The sequence below is a fragment of the Aptenodytes forsteri genome, unplaced genomic scaffold, assembly GCF_000699145.1.
Source record: "Aptenodytes forsteri isolate BGI_AS27 unplaced genomic scaffold, ASM69914v1 Scaffold199, whole genome shotgun sequence".
Classification (NCBI taxonomy): domain Eukaryota; kingdom Metazoa; phylum Chordata; class Aves; order Sphenisciformes; family Spheniscidae; genus Aptenodytes; species Aptenodytes forsteri.
The window spans coordinates 317,493-338,989 of NW_008795921.1; the positions used below are offsets into that span (position 1 = coordinate 317,493).

The window sequence follows — 21,497 nt, forward strand, 5'->3', positions numbered from 1 at the left end:
TGCAGAACACATAAAAAAGCAAAGTTTATGGGTATATGAGCAAAAGAAGAGGATGACAGGTATTGCGCTGAATGGGGAAAATCGTACCGCGTCAGGCTGCAGCAGAGTGTCCCATCTTTGGCATGTACATCTCAGAGTGCCATGTACAGAAATGACCTAGGAAATAATTCTTCCCGCTTTCTGCAATCTGTGGTTTCAATAACAATATGGAAGACACATCCTTAGCGAGCCCACAGTGATTTTTTTTTTTTAATCTGTTCCTATTTCAGCTATATGATACACACTTCCCCATTAGCACATGCATTTAAAAACACAGATTACACATTTGGCTTTATAGAACATTTTATTTGGAGAGACTTCTCACATCATTGAATATTGGTTCTTTATTAAGGCAATCCTGAAGGGGCTGGAGGGGAGGGAGGGGGACAGGGAGGGAACTGAGGCTGTGTCAACGGGATTGCATTAAGGCAAAATTCCTTCCTTCTGCATTTCACCACAGTAAAATCCACGTAAAGGCCAGAACAGTAAATGACTCAAGCCAAGGAAGAGATTCAGTGCAAATATATCCCACTGACTATCCGCACACGGGGCTAGGTCCTCAACTGAGGCAAACTGACAGCGCCTTGTTAGCCGCAAAGCTATGCTGATTTAGCTCCATTGAGGATCCCAGCCTGGGTTCAGGGAAGCATTTTAGTATGTGTTTCATATGCAAGCACACATACAAATGCTCTCCTGAATCAGGGCCACAGCCCTTTGAGTGCAAGTCTGTAAAGTTAACAGAGTTTAATTTTTATTCACTACATAAATATGTCACTCTGTGTCCCTTTGGTTCACTTCCTTTCTTATTGCTACTAACTGAGTATATCCCCTTAGTTTCTTTAACATGGTTTTCATTTCTATCATGCTTTGCAATCTGCTTATGTTTTAAGAGTATTACGACATAAAAATGAATTATCCTTTGGAGACCACTTCTTGCAAAGGTTCCAGAGTTTGGGTGTTCTTGGAGGACCAGGTTATGGTATGTTTTTTTCAATGAGTAGTAATGTACTCTGTGAGTAATGCCACTGACGGCAGAGGCATAACTTGTAGGGAAAAGCACTGTTCAGTTCATATACCAGCAACACATAGCAGACTCCAAACACTTCTCTCTTTCCACAAGAATTTCCTAAGAGGATCCTACTGTTCCAAAAATATAGTCACTAATACTTGCATTGGCTTGGGGAAACCCCTTTTGTTATGCCAGGTGCAAACTGAAGGAAAGTATGGCAGAAATGCTACCAGAAGCATGAAGACATTTTCAGGCAGAAGCAGTATATAACATTTCATAATCCTAAAAGCTGTCTGTACCTCCCAAGACAAAGATCTCCAGGTGACCTCTGACAGAAAACCCTGGTATCCATTAATAAAAGGATATGTATAGGCCTCATTACTGAAAACTTACTCAGGAATATGAAATGGTTATATCTAGCAAAGTGGAAAATAAGGCAAAGAAATCAAGCACATATTACTGTTCAAAACAAAACATTTCCTGAATACACGTGGATACACAACTTTTGGATGACCTGGAACCGTGTATAACATTCATGCCTTAAAAGCATGAGCACCCTGCATATTTCCTTGATACGGAGAGGAGCATCCAGTTTGAGGGAATCAAAAGGGTGAATACCAGGCATCAGTACAAGTCTTTTGTGCTTTAAACTTTCTTCATGCCTTTTCCCATAAGGCAAGCAAACACTGTCATGACCATTTTGGGTTTTACTTCAACCAGGTCTTCTGGAAGGGCATAGACTCTTGCTCCAATTTTTCTTGCCATAGAGATGGCATATCTGCATTGCAGGGGTGAAAAAAAACAAAACAAAGAAATAAATTAGTGCAGTAGCATTAATTTTCCCTCTGTTAAGAAGTTTTTTACATGATCAGTACCAGAGAGGGTTGGGAACTTTCTTACTGATTCGTCAAAATTAAACTTTTCTATAGGAATGTATGAGACAGGTTCATAAAGAAGTAATTTCTAGTAAAAGGTAAAGCGTATTCCCTGATGGTTAGAGCACTGATTACCTGCAGCATGGGAGACTGCAGGTCAAAGTCCGGTATGAAACATTTAGTCTCACATCCCCTGAAAGATTATCCTAACAAGCAGCCATTCTGGTCTTGCTCCCTCTCAATCCCTGCTGCTCAGTCTTCGCACATAAACAAATTCATGAGGACGGAAAGCAGAAGGCTTCTCTTCTGCTTGAGTCGTACCCAGAATCTGCAAGCTAACCTTCCCATCTCTCTCCTCAGAGTGCACTGTTGCACAGCTACTGGCTGTTCTCCAGTGGGTATGTCTCTTCTATTTTTTCATGAAAAAAGCTAGAAGATCCCAGGTTCTTCCCACTGCAGAGCACATACATTTGTGAAATTCTCCCCAAAATGCAGAGAAACATGTTGGGGGGGGGGGGGGAAGAGAGGGAAAAGAGAAAAACATCAGCAGAGGGATGAAGAAATAAAGTATGGAGAGAAGCACACGTAGGATTGCAAGGAAAGAAAGAGAACAGATGGTAGGAAATGGAAGGGAAAAAGAACAGTGGAAAAAGTCTTTATAAAAATGATGGCAGCTCTGATTGCCTTACAGTCAACCTTTTCTCTTTTGTAGCTGCCACATAGCAAAGGAGAAGCTAAACTGATGATCAGACCGGGAGGTGATCTGTATGACTCTGAAAGGAAAGGGAGATGCCCCCAGGATTGGCTCTCTGCTAGAGAATGGTTTGCACTCAGGGAAAAAAAAAATCAATATCCACATCCATAAAACCAGTTTTTCAGGCATGAATCCTGTCCTCCCCCTTCTCTCTTAAATATGCCCTTGTTCCACCTGCATGTGGCTAAAGAAGTATCATGACCTCTAATCGCTGGTTTCCATGGCTCGCTATTGTTGGCGTTGTTCCCTGATCTCTGAAACAATTTTAAATTTAATAAGAGAAAATAGGAGCTTGTGAAGCCAAGTGATTTTGATCCCTTCAAGGGAATTATAAAGCAGGAATTATAACATTACACACTTCATTTCCATTGATAGTCTTTTTTACTGCCTAATTCCTAGCCTTCATGCTTCTAACTCTGGAGGTATTTCTCAGTTAAGGTTGTGCCAGATGAGAATGATAGCAGAGCAGTTTCCAAAGACAGAGTCAGGCAAGCCTGAGCAAGTAACTCGTGTTAAGTGTCACTTGGCATGAACGTACTTAGCATTATTTAGTTTCTCCTCATCATTCAGGTCCTCTGTTTTCAAGAGGTCATATTTGATTGATCCTGGTTGAATGGCATCAATGAGATCCAGGACTGGCATGCTGGTGCTGATTTTGCTATCCTGCATAGATGAAAAATACAATTAGATGCAAGAACAGGATGACAGATCTCCCACAAAGCCAGAGTCTAGGCTCAAGAGCAATGGACAGCTCAGTCAAATACTGTTTAGATCTTCACAAAGGGCTGCTTAGCATCATTTTTCATCTAAGGCAGACTAAGAACCCTTTCAAGGATTTTTTTTTTTTCCCCAATGGATGAGACATCGTTAAATCAAAAGATGGGGTGCTGGGCCGGTGAATTTGCTTCCTGTGGGGAGATGACATGGATACATATCTACTGATGGGAGGTGTAAGGGGGACCAGTTGTGTGACTTCTGAGCTCATTACGTGAAGTCTGATGGATCTGTCCTCACCTGGTGCAAACTGCTAATTTACATCCACTGAATGTTCCCCAGCTTGGGAAGTGTCTCAGATGTGTTAGCAAAATTGGAAGCTCTCTGGAACTGGACCATCTCTGTGTTTATAAGGTGCCTTGCAAAACAGGGCACCACCCCTGAATGGTACTACCATATTATAAAAGTATGGCTATTGTTTTTTTTAATACTGTCATTTGTAATTGCTGTCATTTAATAATCAATAGCATAGCAGTTCTTGCTTAATTCCAGTCATCATTCCTGGCTCCATACTTTGATTTCCTGTGTCAAACTGGCATTCAAGGTGTTTCCTGTTATGTTCATATCATGTTTCTGTTACCTTTTCATAATAAAGCCCCTTAAATAGAATCTCTATATCTGAACATGCCTTTAAAAGGGAATGAAAAATAATTGAACTATGTATTTAATTATATCATAATATATTGTGTGCATGTATATGAGTATATATATCTATATACAGGCAACGTATATAACATACACACAAACACACTGAATAGGAGATTCCTAAGCAGAGACTTCCAACAAAAAAACTGTACCTTGAAACTGGAGATGGTTGAATCCTTCCCGGCTGCAGTCAGTGTTTCATTGACCCAGCTGACAATGATTTCATCATTGACCTTCTCTCCACCACCAATGTCTTCAAGGATATTCAGGGTGTACCTGAAGAGGGAAGCCAGGATACTTGCATTTGCTCAAAGTCTACCGTAACCTCAGAACCAACCTGTACGTGTGCAGCTTGACGGGGATCACCCCAAAAGTCCTCTTAGACTTGATATTCCCCTGCTTCCCACACACTCACAGTATATATGAATTATATTACAACATGCTAATTCATCTGTTGGGTCTAATTCACCTCCAGTTCCCTAATCGCTGTTTTGGAGTGTCAAAAGGTTTTGATACTCAAAATTCCTACAAGGTCCCTCTTAGTGGATCTCAGTGTAAATGACTCACTCTCACAGTGCTTAAAAAATAATCACTGACTTTAAGGCCAGAACGGAATTGTTATGCTCGTCTAAGACTGACCTTCTGCGTAAACACAAGCCTAGAATATTTTGCTTATATGTCAGCATACACCTTGGAAAGACATCCCAAATTGATGGCAAGTAATCACCACATCCCTAGACTAATTACCTGCCCGTTAAACCTATACCTTGCTTTATAGACTGAATCTAGTCTGTGTTCAGTTCCTAACCACTGGGTCTCTTTACACCCCATTATGGAGCTCTTAAACACACACACAAACACACACACACACACACACAGAGTTACATTAAAGTGGGGAGAGCTACTGAGTTGCATCCGCTTCAGGTAGCAGATTACAAAACTTCTGCATCAATTCCTTGTTTCCAGTACATTCTCCCCATTCCCTGATACACAGACCTTTCACCTTTTTCCCTCTTCCATGTGATGAACATTTATTCATGCTATACAGATAGTGACGATAATAATCTTCTGCATGCGCTGACTGTAATGGCCTTGCCCACAAGATAACGTGCTTCCTGATCACATCCCTAACTAGGAGTGAGCAAAAGGTTACTCTGTCTTTGCATATAAGTGCGGAGGAGTGAGAAAGCTGTAGCCTGGAGAGCCTTCTCAGTGATAGCATCAGGAAATTATTACAATGCAAACTGAGTATACCAAAACACTCTGAAGTTTGTATCTGACTGCCATACCTTCTCATCAACTGCCAGATTAAGGCCAGCGTGAGCGTACGGTTTCCTTCGTTCAGATCTTGCCCAGCGATGCCAACGAGGGAAAATTTGGCTTGATTCTTTCCCAGTTCCACTGCATAGTTGCAGTTTTCAAGCTGTTAATGACAGGGTCAATTAGCGTGGTTGAAACACACAGAAAAAAAGAAGACAAGACACTGTTACTTTAAATTCTTTGGATCGCTTAGCCCACATCCTCCTGGGCAAACAGCAGCTTTGGGGCTCTGTGACAATACAGCTGTTTGACTACCAGCAGCCAGTTCCATCCCAAAAATACCATGGCAAACAGTTAACATGGAAGGAAATGTTATACTTCATCATCAGGACCTAAAAAACAGATTACCCTGGAAAATAGGAATCTATGGCTCATGGGTACCTCCAGTATCACGGCATTGCACTGAGACGAAGGATTAGTGTCCCAGTCAATATTTTAGGTCAGTTAATCACTCTGGCCTAACTGGATGGAATTGCTCATCCAGATAGCTGGGAGAAAGCTTTGTATTTAGCAGCAACTCTGTGATCGGTTCTTGAGGTATCTGGTCAAGAATGCTTATCATCACTGTCTTCATTTGATGTGGAGGGCAGTGATCCAGTCAGCTGCAATTAAGCTGGTGCCATATGACTCACGGTGAAGATGCATTATAATTGGTGACTAAGACAGTAGCAAAAGTGGTCTGCAAATACAGTTTTTAAATATTGACACAAAAGGTGACAAGTCTTTTACTTTACAAATATTGTTCACCTGTCAACAGAGCCAGTGAGTCAAATGCATGTTTCTTTTTCAGGATGAAAAATTATTCACTGACTAGATAAAAAAATCATTTGATGTGCTGTACTTGGGACTTGAGAGCAACACAAGTGCCCACATTGCTGTTTGAAATGATATAGACATCCTTTGAGGATAAGGCATCACTACTGGATCTATTCCAGTTTTTTGTACCTTCTTCATGTTGCCACCCAGTTTAGGATATGGCGGTTTGTTCACTCTGTTCCAGTCTACTGGCACTTTGATCTTTTCATAGAGCTGGAAGATAACCAAGGCATCTGACAGGTCGCTGAAAACAATAAAAAAGATATATCATTGTCCAAAGAGCAGAGGAAAGGAACCCAATTAAACTAGTAGTAGAGGTAAACTTAGTTTTCTGAAAAAAAAAAAAATAAGCAGCATATATTCTTATAGGGTCCAAAAGTTTTTATGTTTTTGTAAACAACTTGCTGGCTGTATTTATCATCTGAAGGAAGTGTAATACCTCCTCTTACCTATATAAGTGATTTACACGTGGATTAACACCCAGGGAGTTCATCCAGTTCCTGAACGTCCTCTCTTCCCTTGTCTCACCTAAAATAACAGATACATCAATCAACAGGCCTGTAAAACACATTTTACTCCAGTAAAATAAGTGTCTCGTGATGAAACCATAACTCAGAACTTACAGCGCACTGAACCATAAACAGAAGGAGACACTGGTTGACATGTAAAAGAAAAGAGCACGGTGCAGCATGTAATATTTCTTCATGCCCTATATATTATAGTATTTAGGCAGATAGGCCTTGAAATGCCTTCAAGAATTCAAGAACAGCCTGTGCCCTAGCATGAACAGTTTCACTATGAGGCTGAGAAAGAAGGACCTGAAGCTCAGCAAATGATCCATACAGCGGTGGACCTGACTCCAGCCCAGAGCAAGCAGGCAGCAGGTTTATGCAAGATCTGATTTTTAAATTATATACCCAATTAAGGGAATGCCAGATCAACTCTAATTTCAACTAATAGTCTGTACTGGTTCAGACATCCCACAAACATTTTTGTCTTTTAACATGTGCTATCCACAGAACAGACCCCCAGAATACCAGAAGCTACATGCAGGTAAAGAGCAGCCTCCCTTTCTCAAGGCTGCCTGTGCTAACGGTGCAGTGAATATATGTCTGAAGGACATAGGGTTAGGTTAATGTATCATCAACTCAGAGCTGGGAATACTGGGGCACGGGTGGCCAGAAACATCCTTTATTTGCATTTTCCTTACCTTCAATAGAGCTCCAGTCGATGTCCTGGTTCTCTGGCTTATGCAGGGCAGGGTATTTGTTGAACAAGTTGGCGATGAAGGCCAAGTTTAGCTTTGGGTTCCCGCGGACGACGTCGGTGGCCGTGACGAACTGCCGGCAGCCCAGCCGCTCCGCCTGCTGCAGCATGCACTCCGCTCGCTGGACGTCGTCCTTCTCCTGCGCCGGCAGAAAACGGGGCCATCAGCCTCACCCCACCGCCTGGCACTGCACACAAGACCCACTGGGGGTCTCTGCATGTGGAGCTCAGTGTAGGGCTGTTAAAGCAGGTCTTTGTCGGATTTATATTTGTTTCCTTTCCCACTTTTACTAACCGCAGGTCTGTGTTTTAAAACGGGCTTTACCTACAATCCAGCCATCTCACTATATTGCTTTTTCCATATAAAAGGGGGTGGACTGATGAAATTCCCAAATAAATGTATTTAAATATACTTGCTTCATGTTAGTCATTTATCAGTTTGGTTCAATGGTTGTTAAAGTTTCAGCGATAATATCTAACGAAAGGCAAAACACATCATTTAATTCTTTGAAAGCTTTGATTTCTGAAATACAAGATCATGTTGTAATGCTAAAAAGAGTTTGCTTGTTCTGGCATCCCGGTGCAACTCTGTGCTGGCCAGAAATGCAAGTAACAGACAGCAAATATCGGCATTTACTCTAAACTTATCTCATCTTACCCTTAATCCTGACATGTCAATAGTAATAGCCGGAATGCCTTCTTCATCTCCCTTGGGGGCAACTTGGTTCAGCAAATGGTAATAAGCTCTTGAGTCCTGTGACAGACAGAGAAATTAAAGGGAGTAAAAATTACATCTAAAGCTCAGGTTTTGCATGCCAGTGCTCCCCTGAACAATGTGCCTGCATGCTTCATTTTTATTACATCAATCATCGGGCTACATAATTAAATTAACTAAGCTGGAAGCACTTAGCAATTCCTACTTTATGCTGTATTTGCCAGATCTATTTCTTTCCTAAGCCAATATATATATGCTGCAGAACGCTCAACGCACGAGACAAAATGCTGTGTGTTGCACTTACAAAAAGGACAGCAACAACAAAGAGATACTAGAATTGACTTAATCTGAACATTAAATTAGAGATAAGAAAATGCATACCTTTATAATGCTGTAGAAGTCAGGCTGCTGAGCATTTAATAAAAGAAAATGCAGAAGGAGAAAGCAGATGTTTAAAGCGGATTTCAAAGCAACGCTGGAACAGTTATGGAAGAGAAAGCATAGTTTTCAAGGACAAAAGTTAAAACCGACAACAGTATCAGCATTTTTCAGGCAAAAGGGCAGGAACAAGACCAGGATTTAACATCTTGTGTCTTTAATCTTTTGTGAAATGTAATGTTGCTTCCATGTGTGGAAAATATTAATCTCACTTCAGAAATAACTCAAAGAACTGAAAATGAAGCTACATGTTAGCATCTAGGGACTTGACTAACTAACCCAACTAACACCCTTCAAAATATAAAGCAGATTACCTGAATTATTTTAAATCTTATACATCTGCATTACTACGATATCTAGAAAGCGGTTATTTATAACGGAAGTGAGGTGGGGAGACACACTTATTTAGAGAATGGCTGTAAAGGCTGAAGTCTTGGCCTCTGAGAGGTAAACGTGCACCTTATTTTCCAACTGTAAATATGGTAAGTGTGATTTATCTTTCAATTGCAGATAGGATTTAATCAGTTGCATTATAGTCCTCTCAGCCAGCCTACAGAAGGATGGGAAAGACTCCATTCCCTTCCCTTTCCATGGATATTCTCCAGTAACCTCCACCCAGTGAACCAAAAATCTGTTACAATAAAAATTTTATTATCGAATGTGACTCTCAGACTCTCCTGTTGCCTTCCCTGGTGTTTTTTTCTGTATGTCAAGTAAGTCATGGTAAATGACTTTTCATGCCTCAGTTCCCGGTGAAGCCTACAGCCAGACATCTCTGGAGTGGGGCTTTTCCCATGCTATGCTGGGAGCGGGCAGGTCGGATCGCAGCTGGTGAGGTAGGTGTGCTGGCTAGCCCCTGGCTTGCCTGGAAGCCAGCTCAGACACCCTCCCTGATATACCCCCTACAGCCCTGGGATGCTGGCTGGGCCTCACACTGTAGCTTTAGTGGCTGACACTCATCAGTGTGCACCACTGAGGTTCAAATACATCTGTCTAGGAAGAATGAAGGTCCTACAGAGAAAGCTCTGCTGAAATCTGCACCCACAAGCCCATGAAGTCCCAAGTATGTGAAATATGCTGCACAGACTAGAGACCCATCCTCACAAGTGCCTCCCCATCTAGCTATATTATTTTGAATAGTCCCACTGCATTAAAACTTGCAGGTAAGTGCATGCAGGCTTATAGCAAAGGTTGGGACAGAGGAGCACATAACCCAGGTGCTGTACTGAAGGAAAGATCAGGTGGGGGAATTGGAAGAGCCCCATCCTCTTCCCCTACACCTAGTTACATGTCTGGGTAAGGTCCAGCCTTTTCCAAACCAAAGCTAGGTCAAGAGGCATTTAAGGACATTTAGGAAGGAGGAGAGCAATAGAGGCAGGGAACTGAAAATACAGTGGTAGAGTCCATATGCCTTGTCCAGAGCCAGCAGCCATTCCTTTCCCAAGCATTTGGTGTGCTGGGGCTGGCAGTGATGACTGGGAGGTCAGGAGGAGGAGGACTACTACTGAGCAGAAAGGTAAACCCCACTAAAATGATTTTATGTACCCAGCTCCCTGTGTTCGGCAGAGCAGTCTCAGCTGCTTGGATTGTTTCAGTGCACAATCCCTGTTTGGAGGACAGGGATTTGGGTGTGGAGCTGCTGTTGGTCAGTGTTTCTCATACCTTGATGTCTGAGCTGAAGTTGTTGACTTTGTTGCATCCTGCATTCTCCAGGTGATAGTTTGCCCACCTCAGCAGCAGCTCCTCTGGAGACAACTTCATCAGATCCTCCAGGCTCTCTCCTTCTCTCAGAAGAGCGATCAAGGCTAAGCAGGGAAAAAAGGAAAACAATGACGTTGTGAATACTTGTAGAGGAGAACGTACAACTATTTTCTCTCTTACACATTTTGCTACCCTAGTTTCTAAAAGTGAGCAACCAAAGTGTTGCCAAAATTCAAGCTGGGTTAGCATGACAGAGGACATAAACAGAAAAAGGGTCTCATCTATAAAATGAGGACAAAGCTATTAGTTGTGGATCTAGTAGTGGATTATATAGAAATGCAAGACAATTTCAGTGTTGTCTAAGAACTAACCAATTTCCTTGCCTCAGATCTTAATGAAAAGATGATGATATTGAGCACAGGAGCAAGATGGGAATGAAAAAATGAACATAGACTTTCTGCAGCTTAGATTAAAGAAATCTCAGTGACCTTCACACTGAAACTGGAGCCACACAGGTATTCTGAAGAATTTGCATATGACTTCATGGGCTCATGGGCCAGTAGGGTTAACTCATCTGCCAACTGGAGAAGATACCCTATTTACACAGAAAAATTAACATAGTAGTTATGTTCATAAAAGGAGGAAGAGGCAGGAGGGAAGGATCGACCCTTGCAACTGTAGGATGTTCAGCTGATCTCTGGAGCATGAAAGGCTTTAGAACAAGTTTTGAAAAGAAAAACTAACAACACAGAAACTAAATGTTAATGTGATAAAAAGGGAGAGTGTGTCACACTACTCTGATCTCCTTCCAATATCTTTTGTCATTCCTTGAAAGAAATATGGGTTTGCTACATAAAGGAAACAGTGGAGACCTACTATATCTGGAGTTCCATAGATAATTTGATATAGAGTGCTATGGGGTTAAACTGAACCAGAAGGAGATAATAGAAGCATTTGAAAGTACACAGTGGATTTTATGAAGAGAACAATGTCAACAGTGAGAGAAGTAGGCTGGAAGAAGGATTCTTGTGGAGTTGATCATGGATTGATTTTTGGATTAAAGTTTTCATTTTTTTTGCATCAATTATCTTGGCACAAGTACTAGCAATGTGCTAAAAATCTGATGATGATATTCACTAGGTGGCATAGTCAATACAGAGGACGATCAGGAAATCAGACAGAAAGAACTAGATGACGGTAATAAAAATGGAATGTAATTTAATAGTGCCATGTTCAAAGACATTCACTAGGGAATTAATATAAATAACTGCTATCAGCTAAAAGCTTATACGAACAGAGGATGAGAACAACTTGAGTGTATTAGATGTCTTCTGAGGTACTCTGAGCCACCATGTGATATGACCAGGGGAAAACCAAACATGATATTAGTGCATCCCATGTATTTCCCATAGAGGTTGGGATGTATTACTGCCTTAATACCATGTGCTCATGAGAGCTCATTGGAAATACAGTGTCCCATATTCAAAAACAGGGAATTTCACCAGGAACAGCTGCAGAGAAGGGCTATCAGGGAAAGAGAGAACCTGAAAAGAAATCAAAATTATCTTGGCTTGTCTCCCTGACAAACTGAAGTCTGAGATGAGAAGTGAAGGAGAAAATACCAGGAAGGGAAAAATAGCTATTAAGCAGGGTAAGGCTACCTACAAAGAAATGGGAACTGGGAACTCTGGAAACTGGTGGCTTTGGCTATGAAAGGGATAGAAATGTGCAAGGGATGAAGCAATAAAGGTAACACCTGCATGGTAAATGGAGGAGAGAAGTGTCACTGTTGGTTGAGCAGACTATCCAGAGGCGCAGGGAACAAAGCAGCAAGATGAGGTGCCGTGTGGACTGCACGTACACACCCAGAGCCTCACGCTGAAGCTTTCATGGAGAATTTTGGCATTGGTGGGACACATCTGGAGTGCTGTGTCCAGTTTGGGGCTTCCCAGTACAAGAGAGACATTGGCAAACTGCAGCGAGTTTAGTGGAGGGAGACCAAGATGGTTGGGCTGGAGTATGTGATACATGAGAAGAGGATGAGAAAACTGGGTTTGTTTAGCCTGGAAAGAGGTCTGAGAGGGGAACAAGTATTGTCTTCAACAATTATAGAGGGGCCAGAGCTGTATTTTCCCAGTATGCACAGCTAAAAGATGAGAAGTTACAGTCACAAGGTGCAGGAAGGGAAATTCCAACTAGATATAAGAAAAAAAATTTCACAGCAAGAGTGGTTGGGCTCTGGAACAGGCTGCCCAGAGAGCACTGGAAAAGGTCCTGAGCAACTCCATCTAACCTTGAGATTGGTACTGCTGTAAGTTGGATGGCTGAACCAGAGGACCTCCAGGGTGGACCTCCAGAGGTTCCTTCCAGCCTAAATTATTCTATGATTCTATAATTCTGATTTCACAAAGAAAGAGGAGATGTTTGGCAATCAAGTGCAAGAAAAGAGCAAAGCTTCCTGAATGCAGTGTAGCATTTCCTTATCCCAGATATAGTGCCAAAACACCAATATACCTGAGTGTAGACCATCATTCCTGACCCAATGGGCATGAAATTGGCTCTGCACATACAAGCCCACACACAGCCTTGGACTTCGGAGTGCTGGAACTCGTGAAGAGCAAGGGAAATTAAAGCAGTCAAGAAGACAGGCAACAAATACTTGAAGAAAAAATGGAATTAAGGATTTTTTTAAAAGTGCTTTATCCTAAAGACTGTTCAGTGATAACAGTAGAGCACTGAAATGAAAAGCCACACATACCTTCGTTCCTGCTGATCTCTATGTCGGCAAAGAGTCCAATTTTGATGACTTGCCATAAAAGACCCAAAACCAGGTAAGGTTTCCCTTCTTTTAAGTCTTCAGCTCCAATGTTAACAACATGGCACCCAATGGCTGAAGCAGAGTTCAGGGCCAGGTTCAGATTTTCCTAGGGAAAGAAGAGAACTTCTGAATGATGCAGTAGCTGGAGAGCTGAGGGTACAGGAAGGGAGCACAGCCAAAACGACTGAAATCTGTGAGCAGCTTCATTGTGAATGCATTTATGTATGTCTGACCACAGGGAGCAGGGGAACGCAGAATCTCCTGGGATTACAGGTAAGTTCTGGGTCCCAACACAAAGACAGAAAGGACCTCTTTGGCAAAGGTGAAAGACACCATGTCACAAGGCATTGGAGCTCAGAGCATACATCTGCATTCACAGTGATGTCCTGGCTCAATCCTGGTTATCAAAGCCAGGCTCTCCCTATAGCTAATGCACAAGCACATGTTCAAGTGCAGACTTAGCTTCAGCATGGGGCAAGCTCTCCTCCACTCAGTCTTGCACACATGGAGGAACAAGGGAGCTGCAACCCAATCAACCAGCAGATATTCCAGGCTCGGCTCTCCCTAAGCACTATGCAAAAGCCCTAACACCTAAGATACAAATAAGTTGCTAGCTGGCAATGTATACAAAAAGCACATAGTCACAGGAATCGGTATGAATAAACCTGTTGAGTTTTTAACCTTGCAGTTCAGCCAAGGTCAGAACTGGTCAAGCCTGGATATTTTTTTTTTTAACATTGGAGTATGGAGTCCTGGTTTGGGAGTGTTCAGTGGAAGCAGAGGGATTCTGTGAGTCACAGTGAGGGGCAGAAAGAAAGTGATGTTTCAGGAACGTTATGTTCCTTCACTACTTAATTCCCATTTAAAACAAAGGGTGTAAGAAAATCTGCCCCACAGGTCTGCACTATTCAAAAAGGAGGCTTGGTAAACAGAGGGTAAGGAAAGCAGGCAAAGAAGCCTGGAAATTATAATTTATCACACAGCTTCACAATTTTTCACATGAATTTCATCACTGCTGGCATGACAGAGAGATTTGATTAGATACAAAATGCAGAGAGAGACATAGTGTAAATTCTCATAAGCTAGAAAAATTGGAGCATTTCAAATTAAGTAGCTTTTCTCCACCAGACAGCTGTAAAAGGGTTAACTTAAAGTGGAAGCTATATTGATCAAATCATGTCTACGTGTGACAAGGATTGATCTGAGTTGCATCACTAAGCTATGCTGCTGACCAAAACGATTAGAACTGAAAAATGTGGTATACAGCATAAAAATCCAATTTAATGGCTTCTGAGCTTACTTGACCCTGGCTAATGTTCCATCAAATCAGAGTAGCTGAGGGCTAAACTGGGTTAGGTTCATATCTATTCCATATACCTATTTATGTTCTGTACCCAGATACATAGATGCTGTTCATATAAAAATATCTCCCTACATACTGCTGTGTGAGAAACACAATAAACTTTAAATAGGTTAAAATTAGCTTTTTTGTCCAAGTTTTAAATCATATACATATGCACGTAATAGAAATAAAGAAGGGATTCAGTATTCAAGGTGAAATAGCATGGCTTGTAAAAGGCAGTCAAAGGCTATGGCCACATCTCAGGCATGTTGCACACCATGGTACTTCCTGGATCACAGTTAATATTTTGGTGAGGACATTAGACTGCAACACAGCAGTTGTGAATTCAAGTCCATGGCCATGCCTGTGTCACCTTGGATGTGGGGTTCAGCCCTCTGAGAGCTACTCCAACTGGAATTGGTCACCGTATTATCTAGTTGCACTTGCATTCATATGGCACCTACCACAAAGGTATCTAAAGCTTTGAACTGGTAAACATTATACATTGGGCTAAATGCAAATACAAACACAGTTTGCTTAGTCAGATTGCTCATATGTTTGGAAAGAAACAGAAATATAAGTCTTTATGTTTTTATGCTGTGGACCTGAGCATCTCACTGTGCCACAAACAGCTTTGCCTGATTGTGTTGGGCAGGACCATGGTATCTCCAGCCTTTGCTCTAAGTATCAAAGTATCCTAAGGGGAAAAGCAAAGAATCTTGTTACATTTTAGTACCTGTATTGTGAAGGGCGTCAGTTTCTTCTTGTTGATTGTTCTCTCATCAATGGTATCTGGCACTGAAAAGTTGATCATCTTACTGGAAATAAAAGAAAAAACAACAAGAAATACACTACTAGCTACGTGCGCACAAAATACGATATAGCTTTTGTCACTATGCTGTAGGACAAGTCACAGAGCTGGAGAGTTACTGAACGAATATAGATAGTCAGCCTCTGTTTTTACTTGTACACACACAGGCACACACGCAATACTCGAGCAATTCTTTTCGGTCACATGCAGATTGTACTATAGGTGTGAGGCCAAGAATGCCACAAGGTGAAGTTGTGTGAGAATTTTATTGTGCAGAAAATTTCTGTGAAAGCACTCACTATCTCGTGCTGCTTTGTGTGAACCCCCAAAAGCCCTCGGACAAAAATAAAATCAAGAAACTCCTTGATTTTCATCTTATTGCAAGGGTCTGGAGGCAAAGAAAAACTCTCACTTAACATGAAAGAAGCTTTATATTTTCAAAGAGAAAAGAAGCAAAAAACCTAACATTATTAAGTCCCTGAATCTGCAAAGATTCATAAGCTTAATGTAAAGTCAGCAGCTTCCATTTAAGCACAGATGTGAGCTTCTGCAGACTCACGGTTCCCATTTGTGAGAAAGATGGGTATTATTTACCAAAGCACTATGCCATCACCGACTGCCTGGAAGAGGTCATCTGTTTCTGGATTCATCGGGACCACGTGTTTACAGTCAGGATCCTTCTCAAGGGCTTTATTAATCCAGTTGACAAAGGCATACTTCTCTTCCTCTGTGGACACAACATCAAACCCATCAGTTTGCTGTGCAATACCTCTACCATCATTTTACTTAGAAAGGCAGAACTCCTGGGGGAGAAGACTCTCCCATCAGTGTGACTGATCAATTAACGCCTACAGGGGAAGAAGGCTTTGAGGAGGCAGGCAAATGAGCTGAAGACAGCGATGGGCTTGAGCTGGTTAATACTCCTTCCATACTCCTTCCCACTGACTGGGGTTGCCCGCTGTCATGAGGGCGGGCATATTATAGAGACTGGTAATGAAGTTCACGTGATTCAACTGTATGTTGCAGTTCCTATGCTCTGCTAAGTGTAATTTGTACTTGCACCATAATTTGAATGCACTGTTGTATCACTCTGCTAAATCGAAATCCCACGTAACTTCAAATAAGTTCAAATAAGTGAATTCTGTATTGTACATTATACTCTCCACGTGTGGAATATCTAGAAGAGCCTGGCCAGGGTGTATTGGACTCTGACAAGGAGCATTCAGAGGGTAATGGGCAAATGTTCCCTGTAGTCCAACAGGGCTGTAACGTAGCTATCCTGTACCAGCAGCAGCTCACACCACCCCCAGTAGCTCAGAGGAAGTGTCATCTGTGCTCAGGATGCCCTTGGAAGCATCCTCCGCTCTCTCTTCCCCAGAGAAGTTCCCCACCCCTGCCCCTGGATAAGACAGCCAAGGGTGGGACCTCCTCCCTGTGGAACTGCTTCAGTGGGCTGTGCCCAGGAGGCAGCAGAAGCAACCATGGCTGCCCCAAACCTTCAACTTGCAGAAACAGGCTGGGAGAAGAGCCCTGATGGGGTCATGCCCCCTTTGGAAAAAGGTTAGGAACCATTTGGTTACAGGTGAGTTTACAGAAAGACTACCAGAGAACTGGTAAAATGTACAAGGAAATGGGTTAGCAACAGCGGGGAACCTGTGCCTCGCCTCACCCATAAGCAGGGACAGCAACGGGCCAGTCTTTGTGCTGCTGCAGCTGTGCCGGGAGGCTGTTCTCCAGCAGAGATGCAATGCCTTTATAGTACGGAAAGCTAAGCTGGCTGGAGCTTCCTTCCATAGCCACAGTTCTGTCCGCCCCAGTAAACCGGCTCACGCTATTTTTCACAAAGACCCTGCTCCGGTGCTTTGTCACCTTCACAACTCTTTGCCTTGCACCAGCCTCGCCTGAGCAGCCGCCGAAGCTCACCGAGGCCAGAGCACCTCGGTTTGCACCAAGACAAGGTGCAGATGATCTCCAAGGGCACACTTGTTCCTAGCTGCTATCAGTATAGGACAGCTGTACCTACCTGAGTAAGAGTGTTGTGTGCCAGCACTGGACTGCTCGGATGTCCCACCGATAGCACAGATCCCCTCCTTTTTGTTGATTTGTTTTCGGAACGACTTAGCAACGTCATCACTCTTCAGGTTTTGGAAAATCTTTCAAGCACAAGAGGCAATTTTAAAATTTTGGAGAATTACACCAAGCTAAAACAGTGAGCTCTTGGGTCAGGAGACACGTCCTCTCTGCTTCATACATAGGGAAGCACAGCTTGCATATTATTCAGTGGGTTTCTGTGTAAAATCTGTGTATCTGCTGTGGTAGAACAGGATCATACACAGCTTTTACATTTTCAAAGCAGTGAACAAAGATCACCTAAGTAACAGAAATGTACATGGTATGAAGCCACAGAGCTAAGATGTGCAGGAGGAGGGCCTTTAACAGTTTCAGATAAGTAAAATTCTGTTTCTCCATCCCAAGGTAAATTCCACTATTTTAGCATTTTCTTTTTTCCCAGTTCAGATCAGAAAAAGAAGCAGCTTTTTAACAGAAAAAATGCCCCATAAAGTTTTCAGTTTCAATCTGCTGAAATTTTTTGTAACCATAGAACATAATATTTTTGCAACTTACAACTGAAAAACTTCATCCTGCTGCATCAACCAAACTGAAAGGTATTAAGTCTGTCAATATGCAGCTGCATTCATGTAACTTGTCCCAGTTAATTGCAGGATTTCTAGTTCAGTTGCCTCCTGCTCTCATCTTTTCCAGCAAGGGGGCTCCTTGGATTAACTAGGTGCCCATGAGTCCTTATGCTTGTGCCTCTGCTGTGCCCTGGGGACCACCGTGAGTATCCCGCCTTGCATCCTACTTACTAAATAAATAACATCTTACGTACTGAAATAAATTCATCAAAGCTGATCCTGCCATCCCCGGCGGTTGTCAAATTCTGAATGAGTTCTCTGGCTTTATATCCTGGGAGAGGGAGATTGGCTGCCTTCAACACATCTGTTAAATCGTTGGCATGGATGAAGCCGTTCCCACTGATATCTGTAAAGATTAAAGCAAACATTTAGATTCTACATCAGCCTAATGAAATTTTATGCACTCAAAGACTGTTGTTTTTATTTTACCTGGGGAAGTGTACATTATATATAAAGATTATCCTGAAATCCAGTATTTTCAACCACTGCAGTGTCATTCACACCCAAGAAAAAATTACAATCACCATTTAACAAGCAAAAACTCACAGTGATGATTTCATGTTTTAGACATACAGTAATATCTTAACAAAGCTAGGTTTAGATGGATATAATTGACTTTCCGAGGTTTACATATAGACAACCATGTAAGTGATTTATAGAGGGAGTATCCTGTCTACAGAACAGCTAAAGAAAATGGAGATAATGCAATACAGAGTTACACCTTACATGTGCATATATTCATAGATAGAATGTGATTTTGGCCTGTTTTCTGCTTCTAATATCACCAGAAGTCATGAGTTTAGAGGCTTGGAACTGCATATGGTCATGCATAAAATAAAAATTTGGGTGTTTCTCTGCGATGGTGCTAACACAGATAGTCCTGCTGAGCCTGTTAAAACATCCAGGGCCAGATTTTATGAGAAGATCACCAATACAGGTTAAATAGTCCTTTCTTTTCTACCAGTTTGTGAAAATCTCCACAAATAAAAAAGGAAAATTAATCTATTGCATGGAGAGTTTCTGTTAAAAGACTATGGTTATGTACATAGTTATATATAGAGACAGAGTTAGGTATTTATATTTGGTTTTTATATATCTGTGTGTTTCTTGATCTGCAGGCTTTTTTTCCCCAGCCGAGAGGCCGAGCTGATTCCAAAGAAGCATGTGCCGATTTCCTGCGCAGTAAGTTGCAATGATGTGAGTCACTTGTTGCATGCAGCAAAAAGGCACTCGGCTCTCAGCATCAGTAGCACAGGGTAATGAAGATTGCAAAGAGCATCCTATCCATTTCTGAAGTCATACAATAAAAGGATCTGGACTTGGAGAGGGAAATGTCTGGGAGAGCAACGAGAGCTTCCTTCCAGCATTTGCCTTGCCAGTGCATCAGGTGCACTGGGCACACACAGTGACCAGACGTTTAAGATTGCCAGCCTGGACTACTGTGTGCTCAGAAATCAAACAATCATCACCTGAAGCAGTAAGGACAACTGATTAACACATAATCCAGCGAGGCTGACAGATCTGCTAATAAAAGTTAAGTGAGCTTTGAGAAACACAAGGATTTTCCTCAGGATTTGGGTAGGCAGTGATGGATCTGCATGACTTTAAAGGAGACAAATCAGATGAGACATTTAAAGGCTTGGAAAGGAAACACACACTTTAAAAATATATAGGGCTTGAAAGATCATAGTAAAGGGATTACAAATTTTATAGCCATTTTCACATTTGTCCTCTCCAGACTATTCCTCCCCAGAGGGAGTACTCAGTTTACATTAAAATAAAAATTTTTTGCCTTCCAAACAATTTGCCAGAAATAAACAATATTCTTAGGAAAACACTTGAGAGTATTTCCAACATGGTTTTCTGTACAGCTTTTGAGGTTATTTCATAAACCCTGCTGCTTATTGCCCCGCCATCTCTCTCCAGTAAGAGGCCATTGCTCTGCAGTGTGCTGATGGGGTTTCATCTAGGAGGTCTGCAGTGGCAGAAAAAGGACTTTCTGTGGTTTCTGTGACACAGCAGATCAGTGCTGGAGTAAGCTTGGTTTCCTCACGTCTGGTAAGGACATGAAAAAAGAGCCTGCTACGGCTTCACACTTCTGCAGCGTCTTTCCTGTTTGCTGTACCCACCGACTTTGCAGAAAGCCTCTCGTAGCTCTGCCACCTCCTCCTCCGAGAAGTGTGCTGTGGACGCCATTTCTTATTTCTGCGAGCAGCAGGTCTGCAAGAAGAAAGCACTTGTTTTTATTTGGTGCCTTTTTGGGTTTGTAATCATGATGAAAAAGAGGGGTTTTCACTTGGATTTTCAAAGTCTCGGAGCAGTTCCCCATAGCTGAAAACCCAGTTCCTCTCTGCATCCTGAAATCAAGTGAAGGGGTAAAATCCTGCGTACATGAGATGTAAATCCACGTCCCTCCTGTTGTTTTGCCAGGCCCTGCTCAAAATCCCAACAGTTTTATTCACACTAATTTAATTTGAATTAAATCCTACCTCTGCTAGCTTTTGCTTCTCATGGAGAAAGCGGACAAAATTGTGCTGGTTCTTGTTATTCCCCCTTTGGAAACACAATTCACCACGTGCTTCTTCCACAGCACTGGCAGAGAAGCAGCAGCCCTGTCTGCTCCCAGGGCTCTGGGTTGGAGCCGGAGCCCCAGGGGATATTTGCACCGCCTACCTTTGGGTACCCAGTGAGGAGGCTGGTCACCCTTACGGGGTGGATGGATGGAGAGAAGCTCCTTCACAAGGTGTTCAGAGCACCAGGTCGGGCTCCCCAGAGGGCTACTTCTCTTCCTGGCTATGAGGAGAGTTCAGGGACTTGCCCCTCAAGGTACCTAAGTTAGTGCCTGAGGTTGGGTGGCACTCTAGGAATGGGTGGCTGGAAGGAGTTTTCCTGCCTTTCCTCTCATCAAAGGTATAAAGCAGGAGGAAGGATTAGACTTTCCTTTTCTAGGCACCTTTCTTAATAATCAGAAAGGGAAAGTTTACTTCCGTTTGTCACATCATTTAATACACTGCCAGAAGATGCACATTATACCCCTCTGCTTTTTCATGCACCTACTGTCCCCTGCGTCTATTCATGAGGAAACTGTTCAGGAGAAAGACTATCTATTATTCTATATTTGTGAGAATGACTCTAGTGTCCTATGTCTCTTTAAGTATTAATTAACCAAGCAACTATTTAAATAGAATAGAATGGAAACCTGAGTTGATCCTGGAAAGTGGTTGCTGTAGCTACAGTGTTCAAATGAGGAAAAAAAAATCAGAAATACCTCACTCCCAGACTAAAACTAACATTGCATCCTGGAGGCTTGGATTCCAAACTTTATAGAATCATAGAATAGTTTGGGTTGAATCATAGAGGGTTGGAAGGGACCTCTAAAGGTCATCTAGTCCAACCCCCCTGCCGTGGGCCGTGGGATCTTCAACTAGATCAGGTTGCTCAGAGCCCCGTCCAACCTCACCTTGAAGGTTTCCAGGGA

The 21,497-nt window shown here is 42.3% G+C and overlaps 1 protein-coding gene across 1 annotated transcript in view; it reads right to left on the reverse strand.

Moving 5' to 3' along the window:
* Nucleotides 1–339: 339 nt before the first annotated feature.
* The window catches only part of LCP1 (lymphocyte cytosolic protein 1), a 33,271-nt gene continuing 12,113 nt past the window's right edge, over nt 340–21,497 (reverse strand). Inside the window, exons 2-16 of the mRNA XM_009284900.1 lie at nt 20,149–20,239; nt 18,214–18,365; nt 17,347–17,476; nt 15,918–16,050; nt 15,249–15,330; nt 13,111–13,276; nt 10,314–10,456; nt 8,157–8,252; nt 7,443–7,638; nt 6,682–6,760; nt 6,362–6,476; nt 5,386–5,519; nt 4,249–4,372; nt 3,216–3,340; nt 340–1,826 (exon numbers count right to left, since the gene is read on the reverse strand). Coding sequence (XP_009283175.1) covers nt 1,694–1,826; nt 3,216–3,340; nt 4,249–4,372; nt 5,386–5,519; nt 6,362–6,476; nt 6,682–6,760; nt 7,443–7,638; nt 8,157–8,252; nt 10,314–10,456; nt 13,111–13,276; nt 15,249–15,330; nt 15,918–16,050; nt 17,347–17,476; nt 18,214–18,365; nt 20,149–20,215 — 1,875 coding nt within the window. The 5' untranslated portion in view covers nt 20,216–20,239 and the 3' untranslated portion in view covers nt 340–1,693. The remainder of the gene's footprint in view (nt 1,827–3,215; nt 3,341–4,248; nt 4,373–5,385; nt 5,520–6,361; nt 6,477–6,681; nt 6,761–7,442; nt 7,639–8,156; nt 8,253–10,313; nt 10,457–13,110; nt 13,277–15,248; nt 15,331–15,917; nt 16,051–17,346; nt 17,477–18,213; nt 18,366–20,148; nt 20,240–21,497) is intronic.